Source organism: Cololabis saira, chromosome 2 (genome assembly GCF_033807715.1).
Source record: "Cololabis saira isolate AMF1-May2022 chromosome 2, fColSai1.1, whole genome shotgun sequence".
Classification (NCBI taxonomy): domain Eukaryota; kingdom Metazoa; phylum Chordata; class Actinopteri; order Beloniformes; family Belonidae; genus Cololabis; species Cololabis saira.
In genome coordinates this window covers 28,409,311-28,424,763 of record NC_084588.1, presented here as the reverse complement: position 1 = coordinate 28,424,763, position 15,453 = coordinate 28,409,311, and the positions used below count along the sequence as shown (strand labels likewise).

Genomic DNA, 15,453 nt, shown 5'->3' with positions numbered 1-15,453 from the left:
GCTCAGAAACTTCACCAAAACACTTTTTTTTCTCTTTTTTTGGGGTTGTTGTTTCATGATCCTTTTAACCTTTTGTTATACTACTATATATATATATATATATATATATATATGTGTAATTTACATCTGTTTGACACAGCTGGCTGGATAATGGAGCTGCTGACAAACAAACCTTACATCTCTCTCGTTAACGCTTAAGCTCTGTTTCCACTAAACAGTTCGGTCCGGGCCAGTTTGGTCAGGTAAATGGTTTGGTAGGGTTAGGGCGGAGCTTCTGGCGTAACACAATACAATCTGTTGATTGGTAGACAGAAAAACGCCACTGCCCACGACAAAAGCAAGTGCCAAACAAACACCAAGTTGCCATTCAGTCAACGCCAGAAGGTTTCTTCTCTTTTTGGCTGTGTTTCTTTTTGCCACCTACAACTTTCTCTCATATAGTGCGGCACATAATGTACATACAAAGAACCAAAAGCCGATCAGAACAAAAATGACCTGTTGGACGACGTCCATTGTTGTTTGTGGCATCACATTTGTTATCATCCTAGTTTGACGCCACACAAGGCATTTGTTTTAAACCCTGCATGCCCAGTGGCTGTCTGACTTGCAGTGGGAACGCTCACCTGAATTGGCTGGACCATTTTAACCCTTCCTCACTGTACCGGCCCAGACCAAACAGCTCAGTGGGAATGGGGCTTTCTGATTATGCTTTTCTGTGGCTGTTTCCCAAAAGAAGGATGAATGCAACAAGTGTGACAGAGGGAACCTGATAGCATGCTATTTCTTAGGAACTTGATTGCATTACTCCGTCAGAAGTGCATGTATTCTGCCTTACAGAAATCCTGATTCAAAATTCCCTGCTTTCAAGAAAAAGGTAGAATTTCAGTCCCACATTTCTCTCATGTGAGCCCTCTATGCCAGGTAACGTGTGTGATCAAAGAAAACTGTGTTGTGATGCGATGACAGGATTCAGTGCTAATGTTTTGGTGCATGGTTGCAACCTAGTCTCTTTTATCTCCCTCCCGTGTGAACATCAACATGACTACATTTCTAAATATTGGATGATGATCTACTTTTATGAAGTAGAATGCTGTGAGGAGAGCAGTTTGTTCAGGAGCTGGATACATAAACATTTATTTGTGCTTTGTTTAACTTGATTGTGAGATATTTGGTTTGTTTTCCTGATCAGATTGCAGGTGTTAGAAAACTTCCAAATTTCAGAAGAACTTAGGTGTGGTCATTTTGTCTTTGTTCTAGTCATTTGTTGTAGTTCCTGAGATTCAGTAACCATCTTAAGAAAAAAACAACATATATTTTCATATATAAAGCTTTAATGGTGCTGCTCCAAATCAATATGTTATTGGGCAGGATTCTTGTTGTACCTCTTCTCAGGTCCAACTTCTTTAACCCACATTTTCCCCATTAAAATTGATTTTGGATTGTCATCCGTGTGTCTTAACAGAGCGCATGCATGTGGGGGGTTCATATGCTGTGGAGGTTTGTTAGAGATTGTATAAAACAGACCACATACCCGTCAGGTTAAAATCTTTGCTTATATTGCCATGCACTTAATTAGTAAAAGCTAATAGATTTAGGTTCTCCTGTGAGGCTACAGTTAAGTTTTCATGCATCTAAAAATAAATGTGTTGCATTGCATTAAACAATGCAGTGCATAGTCCAAACATTACAGAAACCACTATTACTGCTTCTGATGCAAGCATTGCACAAAAGAAATGTACATTTATGCTGCATTGGAAAATCATTTTATCAGGCGTGACTTATTTAGATGAATACAATGACTTACGTTTTACACTGAAATCAAAGCATTTCTTATTTTAAATCCTTAATTCAAAAAATAGAAATATTTTCTTCTGCAGTGTTTAACTTGAACAAAGGAAATTATTGTCAGCCATGCTTCTGAACAGTAAAAGTAGAAGAAAACAAATTTGAGGCTGAGTTGTAAACATTATTTTAGAAAATGCTGGTGTAGACTCTCAGTCATACAGATCATGATAATCTTCAAATGCTTTAATCGAGGCACCTGGACTTCCCTCTCTCAGCTCATGAAGACAATTCATCTTCCATCCAGGAGGCCTTTTCAGTTCTTTCTGGATGGAAGTTTTAAAAAATCAAGACAAGGAAGTCCAGCTGCTTTGATTCAAGCATGTTGTGGTTGTCTACAAATGTGAAACCATGATTGCAGTATGAAAGGTATTTTATTATCACCATGTGACACTTTAAATCGGCCCGTTCTTTGAGGCACATACTGTACCTCACGAGGGGAATTCTGGGGGAAAAAAAGAAATAGCTGAAAAAGAAAACAAAAGAGGTTGGCTGCTCACCTCAGTTCATGTGTCTAAGCTGTGTTTGCATTTTTTCTTGTACACTCACTCACTGGTCAGGATAAAACCATAGCAATAGTTAGCATTCCTTTTGTTGTAATGGTCTCTCAGCTGAACAAAAACTCATCCGTTATACCCTCGACGGGAAGCTGTGCAGTAGCTGTCATTTTAATGTTCATTGTGTAACTCACAGAAAAACAATAAGATGGTCATAGCTTTTTTGTGCTTTGGCCACTGTAGAATCTCATAAGAAAAACATTTTATATGTGCAATCATTGTTGCTCATCGTGTACTGTAATTATTACATACATATTTTTGTGGGGAAGACAGGAACAAAAAAAGAAAGAGGATCTTACACATGATTTTTTTTTTTTGCTCTGCATATTTAAAGATAGTTTGGCTGATTGCAATATGCCCCTTCACTTATATGTGGCTAAATCCTCGCAAGACTGAAGCTTCAAACTGTCATATGAAGACAGGTCAAGTCAAATACAAACACTACGAACACGATTCGTACTAATTTGCTCAACATCAATTCAAGGAGGGAGCCAGGTAATACACATGAGCACTGGTGAAACTCCCTTTTGTGCACAAATGAGCAGAAGTGGTGTACCAGGTAAACTGTGTCAAGACTGCATAGGTTATTTATTCAGATTAGTTTTTGGCATTACATTTTTTCTGTTTGATCTAATATTTATGAAGCTTCATCACCACCCCAACCCTCACTCTCCCCTGTCATCTACCTCCCACCACCCTCACTTCCTTAGAAGAGCAGTAGATGTTACTGAAAGCTTCAGATGTCTGTCGTGTGTGAGGGTGGATGATTCTTCACAACATGCAAAACATTTTTTCCCCTCGGGTGACAATAATACTATCGTAGGAATTACAAAAACATCCAGCCTCGTTGTCAGAAATGTGTTGGTAAGATAGTGTCCTTGAGCTGATGGTAAATGGAGAGGGGGCTCAACTCAGGAAAGGGATTAGTCTTCAAAAGATTACATATTGACTTTTAACAGGAGGTCAAGGGCATATCATTTCCATCATTCAGCTCTTTCGCTAAGAAGGAGGTATCAGAACTCCTGACATGCAGTCCTACAATATTCAGTTGAAAGGTTTTAGATTTCCCTTCACAGAGAAAAAAGAAACGTTGTCTTTGGTGTTTTTATTGATGGCCAACCCTGATCCTCGAGTACCTGTGTCTGCATGTTTTAGATGTTTCCCTGTTTGGATATACCTGGCTCTAATTGACGGTCATCATTGGCTTGTCATCAAGGTCTGCCAAGCCTGTCAATGACACAGCCCTGTCTATCAGGGTGTGTTGAAGGAGCGAAACATCTAAAACACCCAGGACTGGGATACTCAAGGACCAGGGTTGGGAAACACTGTAGTATGACATAGGGCTGTTCGATTTTGCCCAAAAATAAAATCTCGATTTTTTTCTCTCAAAATCCGATTTTCGATTACGATTACGATTATTTTGTGAATTGACAAAAGACAAAGAAATGATTTCAAATATGCTGTTTTTTTATTGAACATTTGCCCCATTGGGCTTTAAGTGCAAACTTTGCTCTTATTAAACCAAAAATGAATGAATAAAGTGCAAAACTCTGTAAAATAAGTTGAAAAAAAGTTTTAAAAAATATAATAAAATATAAAGTTTTATCTCTGGAAAAAAAAAATCAGCAAATCAGCACTTGCAAATATACAGTAAGTTATATTTCCAATTAAATAAAACAAGACATTTTCTAATTAAACTAAACTGGGTCTTTGCATGCTAAATAATAATGCAACCCATGAAGGAGGTAGAGGTGTGTAATGTCAGTCATTACATTTGCTATTCACATTTGAGAGGTATTTCCATCAATCATTAATATGATATCAATCATTAATATGTTTGCAGACAAGGTTAAAAAAAAATAAAAAAAATAATCGATTTTACGAGTTTCACGTTTTAACATCGTTCTAATTATATAATCACGATTACGATTTAAAATCGATTAATCGAACAGCCCTAGTATGACATCCCAGTACTGGCAAAGTCATGGTTATTATTGTAGCGCTCTTCAGCCAGGTCTCCCTATAAACTGGGTGAGACCCAAAATGGTAAACTCCCATAACAACAGATTTATTCTGATAGTTATTTGTTGAGGTTGAGGTTGAAGTTGGCAGTGAAGATCTCAGCTAGTTCAGAGAGAGGCAGGCAGGTGATTCTACAGCACAAGTGGAATCTAGGAATATAGATAAGGTTGATGGTTTCTAAGTTAGGTTCAGTTGACAAGGAAACCTGTCCTGACTGTAACCACCACGTGAGCGATGGTGTATTCTGGTGAGGTGTGCTGGGAGAGCTGGTGTTCAAATGCTGCAGAGTTGTTAGGACGACGGTCAGCGCATTCATGCAGAATTGCCAGGTGTTAGAATGGAGCCACCCAACGCCGCAACGAGTCCATACTCTTATAGTCAACCTCTGTCCCTTTTCTGCTTGTACTTTGTTCTGAAAATAGCTGTAACTAAATTCAGCACTCAGCACATATGGCAAGGGTTCTTACTATACTTACTGTAAATGTTGTTTCTTACTTGTAATTTGTGTTCGATAAACGTGTCCTCCAAACAACCTAGAGTAAATGTAATTATGTCCCAGCAAATCTTTCGTGCCAAAATTGTTGAGACTTTGACATGAACATGAAAAGTGATATGTGTCTATAAACTTGACCTGAATTTTGAAGTATTCGTAGGTACCATTAATACTCTTAGAAAGAGGCTGGTGTCTGTTTATAAGTTGGTAAATGTTTTGTGAGAGAGAATCAAACATTCATAGGTATTGAAACCCATCACCTTCTACTATGCCAGAGCTTTGCCACCATGTAGAATTAGTTTCTATTCAAGGCTGCATTCTCTGGATTTGTTGCATTAATAAGGGAGGAAAAAATGATTACCCTTTGTAATTGCTGTTTTTATTTTTCTTCAGTACTCAACACAGCACTCTAACCCCGCTATCTCCACAACTCTCACACACACACTCACGAAACAGCACAATAACACACAGTTCATGTCTCTCTGTCATTCTCCCTGTTTGTTAGATCAGCAGTGCCACATTTGCCATGTGGTTTGGGGCTTTATTGTCTTACCCTCTTTTATTTACCTTCTTTATGTCCTCCTCCTTTTCCCCCTGTTTTTTGTGCTCCTGTATCTGCTGACCTTGTCCCGTCCCAACGCCTGCCTTCCTGCCTTCCTGCCTGCCTGCCTGCCAGAGGGTACAGAAGGCTGCCAAAATCAAGAAAAAGGCGGTGTGTAATAAACAGAGCAAAAGGAAGAGCCTCTGGTCACGCTCCTTCCACTCTCACCCTTTCTTTTTCATTGCATCTTTGCCTGCTGGTGTGTCCTCTCCCATCTGTGTGTCACACTGTAAAACTGTCGAGATTCACAATTTTGTGCCGGGTTTATCAGAACATGTTTAGTTTTTATGTGTACGGCTAAGCGTAAAGGTGGTGGGATTTTTCTAACTGTAGCCCTTATGACGTTTCACAACATTGTCATTATGAGCTTAAGTAAAAGTTGATCAGAATGATGGGTTTTCTTTAAATTGACTGAGGCTGTGTTCAAAGCCTGCATTTCTCACGAGATGGAGAACAACCACATGTAACAAACTATTAATATGAAGTTGTATCCAACAAGGATGACCACAGGGTAACAGAAGCCAGACCAGCAGGACGCTACTAAGCTGCATTCTGCAGTATAAACCGGGTTTATCTGAGTACAGTCATGATTACTGTGAATGGGCTTCATCAAAACTCGCTGTGCAAGCGAGTTGTAAACTTGCAATTACTCTTTTTATGTAGTGACGTGCAAGACTCCTTTTAGTGGTGATAGTTATAGAAGATGAATGATGTAGATGATTTCTAAAAGGCATGAAGTTTATTACACATTTTTATCAAGACTGGTGTATTTGGTATTTTTGTTTTGTGACATTTTTTTCACTTTAAATAGACTTGTTTAAAGCAGCACTAGAGAACCCGAACGGATTTGAGCTCTCTGGTAACTTTCTCATATATTCATCAACTTGATTCAATTCAGTTCAAAATACTAATGCCCAGAGGGGAATTGATCAAATCAGGTTGTGGCTTGGGCGCAGCCACATTGGTAATAAAGGCCAGAGGATGCAATTTAAAAAAGTGGGGTTGAAAAAAAGGATAAAATCTTGAACTTTATGATTCTGCTTTTTCCACTTTCTGTTCGATCAGTGAAATTTTCCGTGGACTTTCTGGTGCGGTACAAGTCAAAGGCTTGATTGATCCACCTTCTTGCTTAACAGTCTGAGAGTTGTTGTCATGAAATTCTCCTCTGTTTTTATATTCAAATGTATATTCGCACTTCAAGACTCAATCAACCCACAGGATGTGTTTCCAAAAGACATTAAGCTGTTTGGCAAAATAGTACATGAGCGTCTGGAAAATGTCTGTGAGGCTCTTTTCTTCTTTCTTTTTTTTGTTAGAGGACTTCTGTTCAGACATTGTTGCGAATTAACAATCAGTGGACAGTTTTGTTCTTTTTACAAACAGCATTTTGACTTCCAAGTTTTTTTTTTTGCTAAACATTGTTTCAGTTTGTAGGTAATATAATGAGGAAGCAGCTATAGAACCATCAATCGATTATCTATATCCTCCTACACAATTACTATCTTCTTATTGCATCTACAAGCTTTGTGAACACTGGCCGTCTGAGTTTTCAACTGCTCAGAGAAGCTCATGGCTGCTAACTGTTGTTTACAAAGCTTTCAACTATGTATTTCTTGATCGTTTCAGGAAACTTTGTGTATATAAGTCATAGTGATATCAAGCTAGTCAGGGTCTAAGACTTGTGTTAAAGTTACTCTATCAAGAGGTTCACACCTCTTGGGGTGCCTTCACTTTTGCGTTGTACATTCTTCTTCCACTCTTTCCAGCACAGCATATAACAATACACCAATCTTGCTTTAAATGTTCATAAGTCCCATACTTTTACATGCCTTTGCATGTTGTGCATGGGTTTAATGACAGAGTACAAGTACAAAATGCATTTACATGGTGTTGTGACAGATGATGATGTATTCCTGCATGCAGAGACTAAAATGTGTGGTAATAGATTACATGTCAGGGTCATTAATAACTTTAATACCTGTTTCACATTTGTATTTACCTCTATTAGGTTTATCATTATTATTGATGGATCTACATACTAAGATAAATCGAAATGTAAATGATAACTGAAAGAAAAAAGAAGCACAGTCAGGCCAAGGCCAAAAGAAAAAACAGTAGTAAGTAAGAAGTAGTAAGTAGTAAGAAACAACCCGATAGAAGAGTCCATTTTCCTTGAATAGGTTAAATTATGTAATTTAGCAGATCGTGTTTCAGAGATTTTTTATACATGGTTTTCCCCAGCAAAGCAGAAAATAGTTAGCAAAGAGACTTTAAGCCACCACATATTTAGGCGAAATGTTTTAAAAACTTTGGGTAAGTGTAAAACGAGGAATTGTGGGAAATTCAGTCAAACATGATTTTAACATTAGCTGTAAATGTTGTTTTTAAAGCAGCACAATGTAACTTTTCCACCTTAATATTATATTTCCAGAGTCATTGTGATGGTACATCAACTTCCAACAGGTTTAATGACACCTCTGTCATGGTCTGAGGGGTCTGTATCGCCTTCACTGGCACAATGTAACTTCGAGGTGGATGGTAGGAACCCTGCCACACTACTGGTAAAGCACTTCCGCTTTTGTCCAAAGGAGCCGCCAAACTCAACAAAAGCTGAAAGTTACATTGTGCTGCTTTAAGTGTCATGATGCACTGTTGTATATTTATAAGCAGAGATTCATCTTAGATTAATCTCATTTACATTTCTCCGGTAAGAATGGCTTCAGTAGACCATCACATTTATGTATTGGATAGATTGGATTTTAAATAGAAATAACAGTTCTGTCTGTGATCATAAAAGTTTTCCACATAAATTAATTAGCTGGGAAGATGTGCTTCTGTGTAACTGAGTGCAAATCTAAGTTACACTCAGTTGTCTGTTCTTTGGCAGCCAGCAAAAACCGTGTTTTCTCAAGTGAAAACAGCAAAGAGAACAATGTTCATCCAGAACATACATTTTCAACATCTTTTCAAATCCTTCTCTAATTATTCCTTGTTCATGTGAATTATTTTCTCTGCTATGAAGGGATACAAATGCAAGGATTTTGACAGTTGGAGCCCGCACTCTCAGATTTCACAGTTTTTAACATGAAATATTGAAGTGCAGTATAAAGTATTTTATTGTTTTAATAGCACTAGCCGTATTTTAAAAGCATAAAGCAATACATATACATACATACATAAAATACATACATTTTATTAGTCTTCAGCTCACAGTGATTAGAGATAAATGTATGGAGCTAGAACAGTCTCATAATTCGCAAATGCACACACCATTTCACAAATGCACAGGACAAAATTCACAAATGCACACACCGATTCGCAAATGCACACACTGTTTCACAAATGCACAGAACAAGTTTCACAAATGCACAGAACAATTCACTCGTGCGTAGGACAAGATATACAAATGTATTTTTGATGCGCACACAAATATAACCTGATTTACAAACGTTTTTTTGTCTGTGTGGTGCGCTGGATTTGCGTGTGACTTTTGAGACTCCCCTGACGTGACTCGATCTACAAATACGTTTTTTTTAACACGGAAGGATTTGCAACCAATCAGATGTCTTCCTTTGTTTCAGCCAATCAAGTGTTCATTTGCGGATCGGTGTGTGCATTTGTGAATTTTGTGCTGTGCATTTGTGAAACGGTGTGTGCATTTGCGAATTATGAGACTGTTCTAGCTCCATATAAATGTAGAGAAGCTTCTTCTGTTCTCACTGGTGCAATAGCCAGCTGGTGAGGGTTTAGTGTTAAGCTGTTTCCTGTTTCTGCACCAGCGTGCTGACCTCGTGTCAGGAGAGCTGATGTGAACCAAACCGAATGCCAAAAAAAGATCTTTTTCTGCCACTTCCACCTCACCTTTACACTTGTAACTTGTCCAACCAGCAAGCATTCTTCCCAGCTGGACACTAAACTAAACATGCATGCTTGTTTTGACATCTACTCCAAGACTTTCTTACATTTAACGCCCACATAATTCATACAGCTTTCACAGTGATTAATCACGTTCAGCACAGAGATTTTGAACATTTCACATCAAAGAGAAATGACCAACTCCTCTGTTTGTATGTTTCCTTTAGAGTGCTGATGGGGACGCTCAAACACTCACTGAAGTGGATTTGTTCATCTCCACCCAGAGAATAAAAGTCCTTAACGCAGACTCACAAGTAAGTCATGTTTCTGTCCAGCATCTTTCCCACCTGTCAGATTAAAAGCAGTTTTCCCTGATAAGACACCTGGGACTTGCACATATCTGTACATCAGACCACAGCTCACAGCTCACAGCTCAAAGATATCGCATAATTTCTATTTGGAAGAAGATAAGATCAGAATCTGCAAACCATCGAAGGTGCACACTCATCTGTGGAGCACTGCCTTCTTTTTGTATTTTTTTAGAATTATATCTTAATAATTATACTTTTTAAAATGGAAGAAATACACTTATCTTTCAGATTTTCTATCTGTGGGTTATCTTTTCACATCTCCGTGAAGAAGTTCTCGCACTTCAGAGAGTTGTACATTTCTTTAGATCACGAATGGAGTTTTGTGCTCGCAGTTGAAATTTAAGTGCATATGTGATAGATGATTCATTTGCAGTTTTGCAGTTTTATCTGCGGTCTGGCCATCTGAGCAGTGTCAGGATGTATAAGTGCGAGTGTGGGCAGCCGGCTGGCAGAAAATACCGTGCTGCAATGCGGTGTCTGTCTTCCTCCCTTTTCCATTTGGTTGCCACTGGGCCTAGCACTTCGTAAAAAGCAAGACTGAGTCAAAACTTCTACTTCTGCACATACAAGCTATATGCAGCCTATATGGGCTTTCTGACTTTGATTTATTATGATAACAAGTGCAAAAGGTGGGATGGAACAACATTAATTAGACTTGTGTAATTTAACTGTCACAGAGTTAATGAAATGAACAAAACTGTGATGAAATTTAGCATATTATCACAAAACATGAACAAATACAACATTCACCAGGCAAGCCCACACATTCTTTGAAGTGCAGATTTTTTATTTATTGTTTCGTTCAAAGAAGGAAGCCTCATACAGTCTACATTATTGCACAGACTATTATTAGGCTGAGTGAACAAACATGCTTTCAGCATTCAAATCAAGGCAAATAACACTGAGTTTCTTTGTTTTTCTATGCACCTGTTCAGTGGAATGAGATGAACAAGATCTACTCATGATCTAATTTGACAGGACATCATAGGGTTATAATCTGGTTAAATAGCTGGGTTGTACATAATCAAATGAATACCTGTTTGTTTTCTGTTTACAATACTTTGATATCACTCTTTCGCCTCATTGGATAATGCAACCTTGACAAAAAGGAAATACATGTGCTGCAGACTGGTTCTTTTTTTTCTTTTTTTTATAGAACCTATAACAAGTAGCTATGTTATGAGTAACAGGGTGATTACCAGGAATGTGTCTTATTAAATCAGTTAGAGCGTTATTTTGATTTAGTAATTTCTCTTTTGGCACCAGCATAGACTAGTTACTTTAAAGCAGTATTCATATTGTTTCACATTTACTTTGCAACAGCAATTATGTCAGTATTTTAAGTAGTAAGTATCAGGTCAACAAGTAGGTGACATGATGACTGATGACATCACCACCTTGCTGAAACTATAGCAAGGTATAGCAGGTTTAGTGCAATATTGATGTTTTCATACTGCACACATATTCCTCTTAGTGCATATCAGTGGGACATGAATTTAATTGAATGAGTTTTAGTACGCCATTCTCATAGCTCCTGTCACGCACGTTGACATCATCATTACAGCCTCTTGATTTAAGGTTCAGCTTATAAAGTCAAACACTGAAACGGCACTGTAGAGCCTGTCTAATATCTTGGTTGCCATGCCAACAGGAAACAATGATGGACAATGCTCTGCGGACCATCTCCTACATCGCCGACATAGGGAACATTGTGGTCCTGATGGCGAGACGCCGAATGCCTCGCACGGCCTCGCAGGACTGTATCGAAACTACCCCCGGTGCTCCCGAGGCTAAGAAGCAGTACAAGATGATCTGCCATGTCTTTGAGTCTGAGGATGTAAGTTACTCAGTAACTCTGTGGTGTGTGTTTGCGACAGAAATTCTTTATGTTTCACTGATGATACTAAAGGAGCCGTGTTGATATTTTCATGTCATGTATAAACAAAGACGCTTAAGGTTGCCTTTTTGATATTATTTCATTTTCTTCGTTCTTCGTGCATGTTACAGTAACCAATTAGAGAAGCCAATTAGAAAAACCCTACTGTTGTGCATTTATGTAAATTAGCTGGACACTTTTGATTTCATTCATTTATTTTCACCCCATGCAGCTGCTGCTTGCCTTGTTGAAGCTATTTCAGCAGGACTTGGCAACTTGAACAATGTCGCACAGAGGAGCCACCAGCTTAGTTTGTGTGCCAAATGATATAAAAGACTGGACTCCAATCTGTCCCCTCTTTATCTTACTTTGTTTCCAAGTGTTAAAGGCAGGCCGGAGTTTTCATGGTATTATTCACCCACTCATCCTTCATCTCATAATCTGTTTCTGTCGTTTTGGCTTTTTTGTTTCTCTTGTGGAAAACAAATTCACAGTGGCTGTTTGGAGCTTTATTGGCCACACATTCTGTAGTACGTACAATTGAGCTTCCTTAACCCTACTACTGCTTTATAAGACAAAAATAATGATAACTCCTATTTCTTTTTCTTGGTATTTATGTACAACTTCTCCTGATTGGAAGTAGTTGATTAAAAATACTTTGTGAAGCATTTTAAATCTGACATTTGATAAGATGACATTGCACATTATTTCATCAGTGTAAAGATGATTTACTTTGTGTAGATTCAATTTTTCTGACAGTTGTCTTCATTAATCTTCACTCCTTCTAACTCAAAGAGTAAATCCCTGTACCTGTCCTCTATAAATGCAAACAAATAGCTTAGGCAGTGGAAAAATCAATTTATATTATAGTATAACATATTCTTGGCACGTTCAAAGCCTCTATTTTGTGATGCCACCAGATGTTTTTTTCACCTGCAGAATTGTTTTTATATGCAATTCAGTGATGATTAACCTTTGTGGTCCAAACAAACAGCAAAACAAGATTCCAAATACATGTTTTGCATAATTCCCACTTTGCTTTCTGTCTTCAGGCCCAGCTCATCGCTCAGTCCATAGGCCAGGCGTTCAGTGTAGCCTACCAGGAGTTCCTGAGAGCCAACGGCATTAACCCTGACGACCTGAGTCAGAAGGAGTACAGCGAAATCATCAACACCCATGAAATGTACAATGATGACCTTATTCACTTCTCCAACTCTGAGAACTGCAAAGAGGTTGGTCTGCATTAAGTGTGTATTACATGCATTAACGCCTCACAAAGTAAAAACGCAGGCATATCTCTACACAGATGTTTATTTGTCAGTCCCAGAATTAAAAAGTCAGAAACACTTTGAGATTTTACAAAATGCACTACAAATCACATTCATCCTACAGGGCAGTTTTAGGAGCACACAGCTGGAGTGGCTTTTAACTAATTTAACAGGTTATGAGGCAGATGGTCCGGCGAGATCTACGCTAAGCATGTCAGCTTTAGCTTTTTCTGCTGCAGCGTTTTCTCTTTCATTAACTCTGTGCCCTGGAAACATTTCTCCTCTGGTAATGTGCTTCAGAAATTTGGGAACCGTGAAACAGTTTCTATTGCAAGGCTGCACAGGCACCATCACATTCATGATGTATTAGAGGCACATGATTAATTTGTAGTGATGAGGGAACTGGGTTATCATGAAGCACTAAAGTTTCCCAACCAACTGAGCTGTGCTGAGAACAGAACTCTGCCTCAGAGCCTCACAGCAGTAGCATCTGGGCCTTAAAAATAGAGAAATAGAAAAGGAAAAACTGTGAGATCTGATAGAAACTAACCTATGACTGTACTATATAAAATATGTATGTGCACTACTTTAGCAGGAACTTAGCTGGGCTTACAGTATGAGGCCTTCATCCACATTAAAACATAGAAAATAGAAATAATCTTATAACATGTTCATTTTTTTTAATTGGCATAATATGAAACAATCAAGAGAAATTAAAGAGGATTGTTGATGAAAGCTTACTTTAACTACAGTTGCCCTTTCATATGAATGATGAAAGCAACTGACAGCACTAAGGTGGTCTATCTCAGATGGGCCAATTCTAGCCCTTCACATCATTTCATCTGGACCTTGAGAACATGCAAAGATAATGATATACTTGCAATACAATTCTATACTTTTGCAAGAACATACTGTACATGGACAATGTGCCATGATCCTATTGGATGTCAGCATCTCAAATTACATTTCCTATGATTTCCTTGCAACAGTTGTGTGGTAAAGTCACAGATTTGAAACAAAAATGCTCAAAAAAAGAAAAACTTATGAAAAGGGGACGTAATTTAAAGCAGCACAATGTAACTTTCAGCTTTTGTTGAGTTTGGCGGCTCCTTTGGACAAAAGCGGTAGTGCTTTACCAGTAGTGTGGAAGGGTTCCTACCATGCTCCTCAAAGTTACATAGTGCTAGTGAAGGCGACACAGACCCCTCAGTCCATGACAGAGGTGTCATTAAACCTGTTGGAAGTTGATGTACCATCACAATGACTCTGGAAATATGATATTAAGGTGGAAAAGTTACATAGTGCTGCTTTAAAGAAGGGAAGCTTGACTTGTCTGGCTTGTTGATAGTTGATGGAAGGCAGATTTGTCTGTCAAGTGCCAGACACACGTCTGCTATAGTGATGAATTTATATCTATTATTAATATTTTGAAGAAAATGCAGTTATGTAGTAAAAAATAAATAAAAGTAGATGCATTTAAATAGTCTTCCAATTGCTCTGCAACTGGGCCTTTGACACCAACCATCATGCCGATGTGGGCTGGGAAGAAAACTCTGACACCACTGGGCTCTATGAATATGTTCAAAACATTAGAGCATGACTCATTACCTGGGAGCCCACATTGCATCATTCTTGGTAATCTTTCAGTGCATTTGAAACAAAGTTGATGGCGTATGCCTAATCCGAATTCTACACATCAGCACTTCATTTACCCCTTCCCCTCTGTTTTGCATATTAAAGGCAAGGCAAGTTTTTTTTGTATAGCACAATTCAAACAACAAGGTGATTCCAAGTGCTTTATACAGACACTAAAACATCCCATAGTAGAAATAGAAATCATGATTTAAAATGAAAACAAAAAAGAAAGAAATAAGAGCAATAGATAAAATCAGTAGTTAAAAGATGATATATTTTTGAAACTCAAGCTTAAAAGTGCCAGTGCAGATTTGGAGCTTTATTCAAATGCAGCTGAGAACAGGTTGGTCACTTGTGAGCCAAGTATTACAACATCTGGCAATGGGTCACGCTCTGAAGTCTCCACTTTAGTACCAATGAGTCTGAATGGCTGCTGGCATTATTTTAAAGAAATGTAAAGGTCTGCTTGGCCATTTTTTTTTGCCTCTTGCCTCTAGATAAAACCTATCCAGCAAGTTTAGGAGATTAATATACGTCATTGCATCAAAGCAACATTTCTATAATTCCATTGGTGCAGGGATATAAGGCTCTGATTGATTTGCAACATTACCCGCATCATTCTTACGTAATCAGAGAGCGTAATCCCCCTCTGTATACACAGTATTGCTAAATCTCTGACTGCTGATAACTTGTTAAGCCCTGTGATGCCCGCCCTGCCCTCTGAGCTTCAGTTCTGTTGTTCTAACAGTTTTCAGCTCGGATCCATAAAGCTGTCATAGTCATCATTTTGTCATACTTGATTCTTTTTTTTTTTTTCTTTAAACAATCCTAAACTGAGAAGGCGTTAGGGTGTGGTTTATAAGCTCCTTCGGCTCTCTGAGTGCTGCAGTCATGTGGTTTTACTTTACTAATAAATGACCAACAAACGGGCTG

At 38.3% G+C, this 15,453-nt stretch overlaps 1 protein-coding gene across 3 annotated transcripts in view; it reads left to right on the top strand.

Annotated features, from left to right (window-relative positions):
- Nucleotides 1-15,453, top strand: part of apba2b (amyloid beta (A4) precursor protein-binding, family A, member 2b) — a 65,936-nt gene that overhangs the window by 47,008 nt on the left and 3,475 nt on the right. For 2 of the 3 annotated variants that reach the window (XM_061742501.1, XM_061742510.1), the window contains exons 7-10: nucleotides 5,591-5,626; nucleotides 9,598-9,684; nucleotides 11,393-11,578; nucleotides 12,670-12,849. In XM_061742501.1, the coding sequence (XP_061598485.1) occupies nucleotides 5,591-5,626; nucleotides 9,598-9,684; nucleotides 11,393-11,578; nucleotides 12,670-12,849 (489 nt within the window). The remainder of the gene's footprint in view (nucleotides 1-5,590; nucleotides 5,627-9,597; nucleotides 9,685-11,392; nucleotides 11,579-12,669; nucleotides 12,850-15,453) is intronic. The other variant, XM_061742520.1, reaches the window with a different exon arrangement.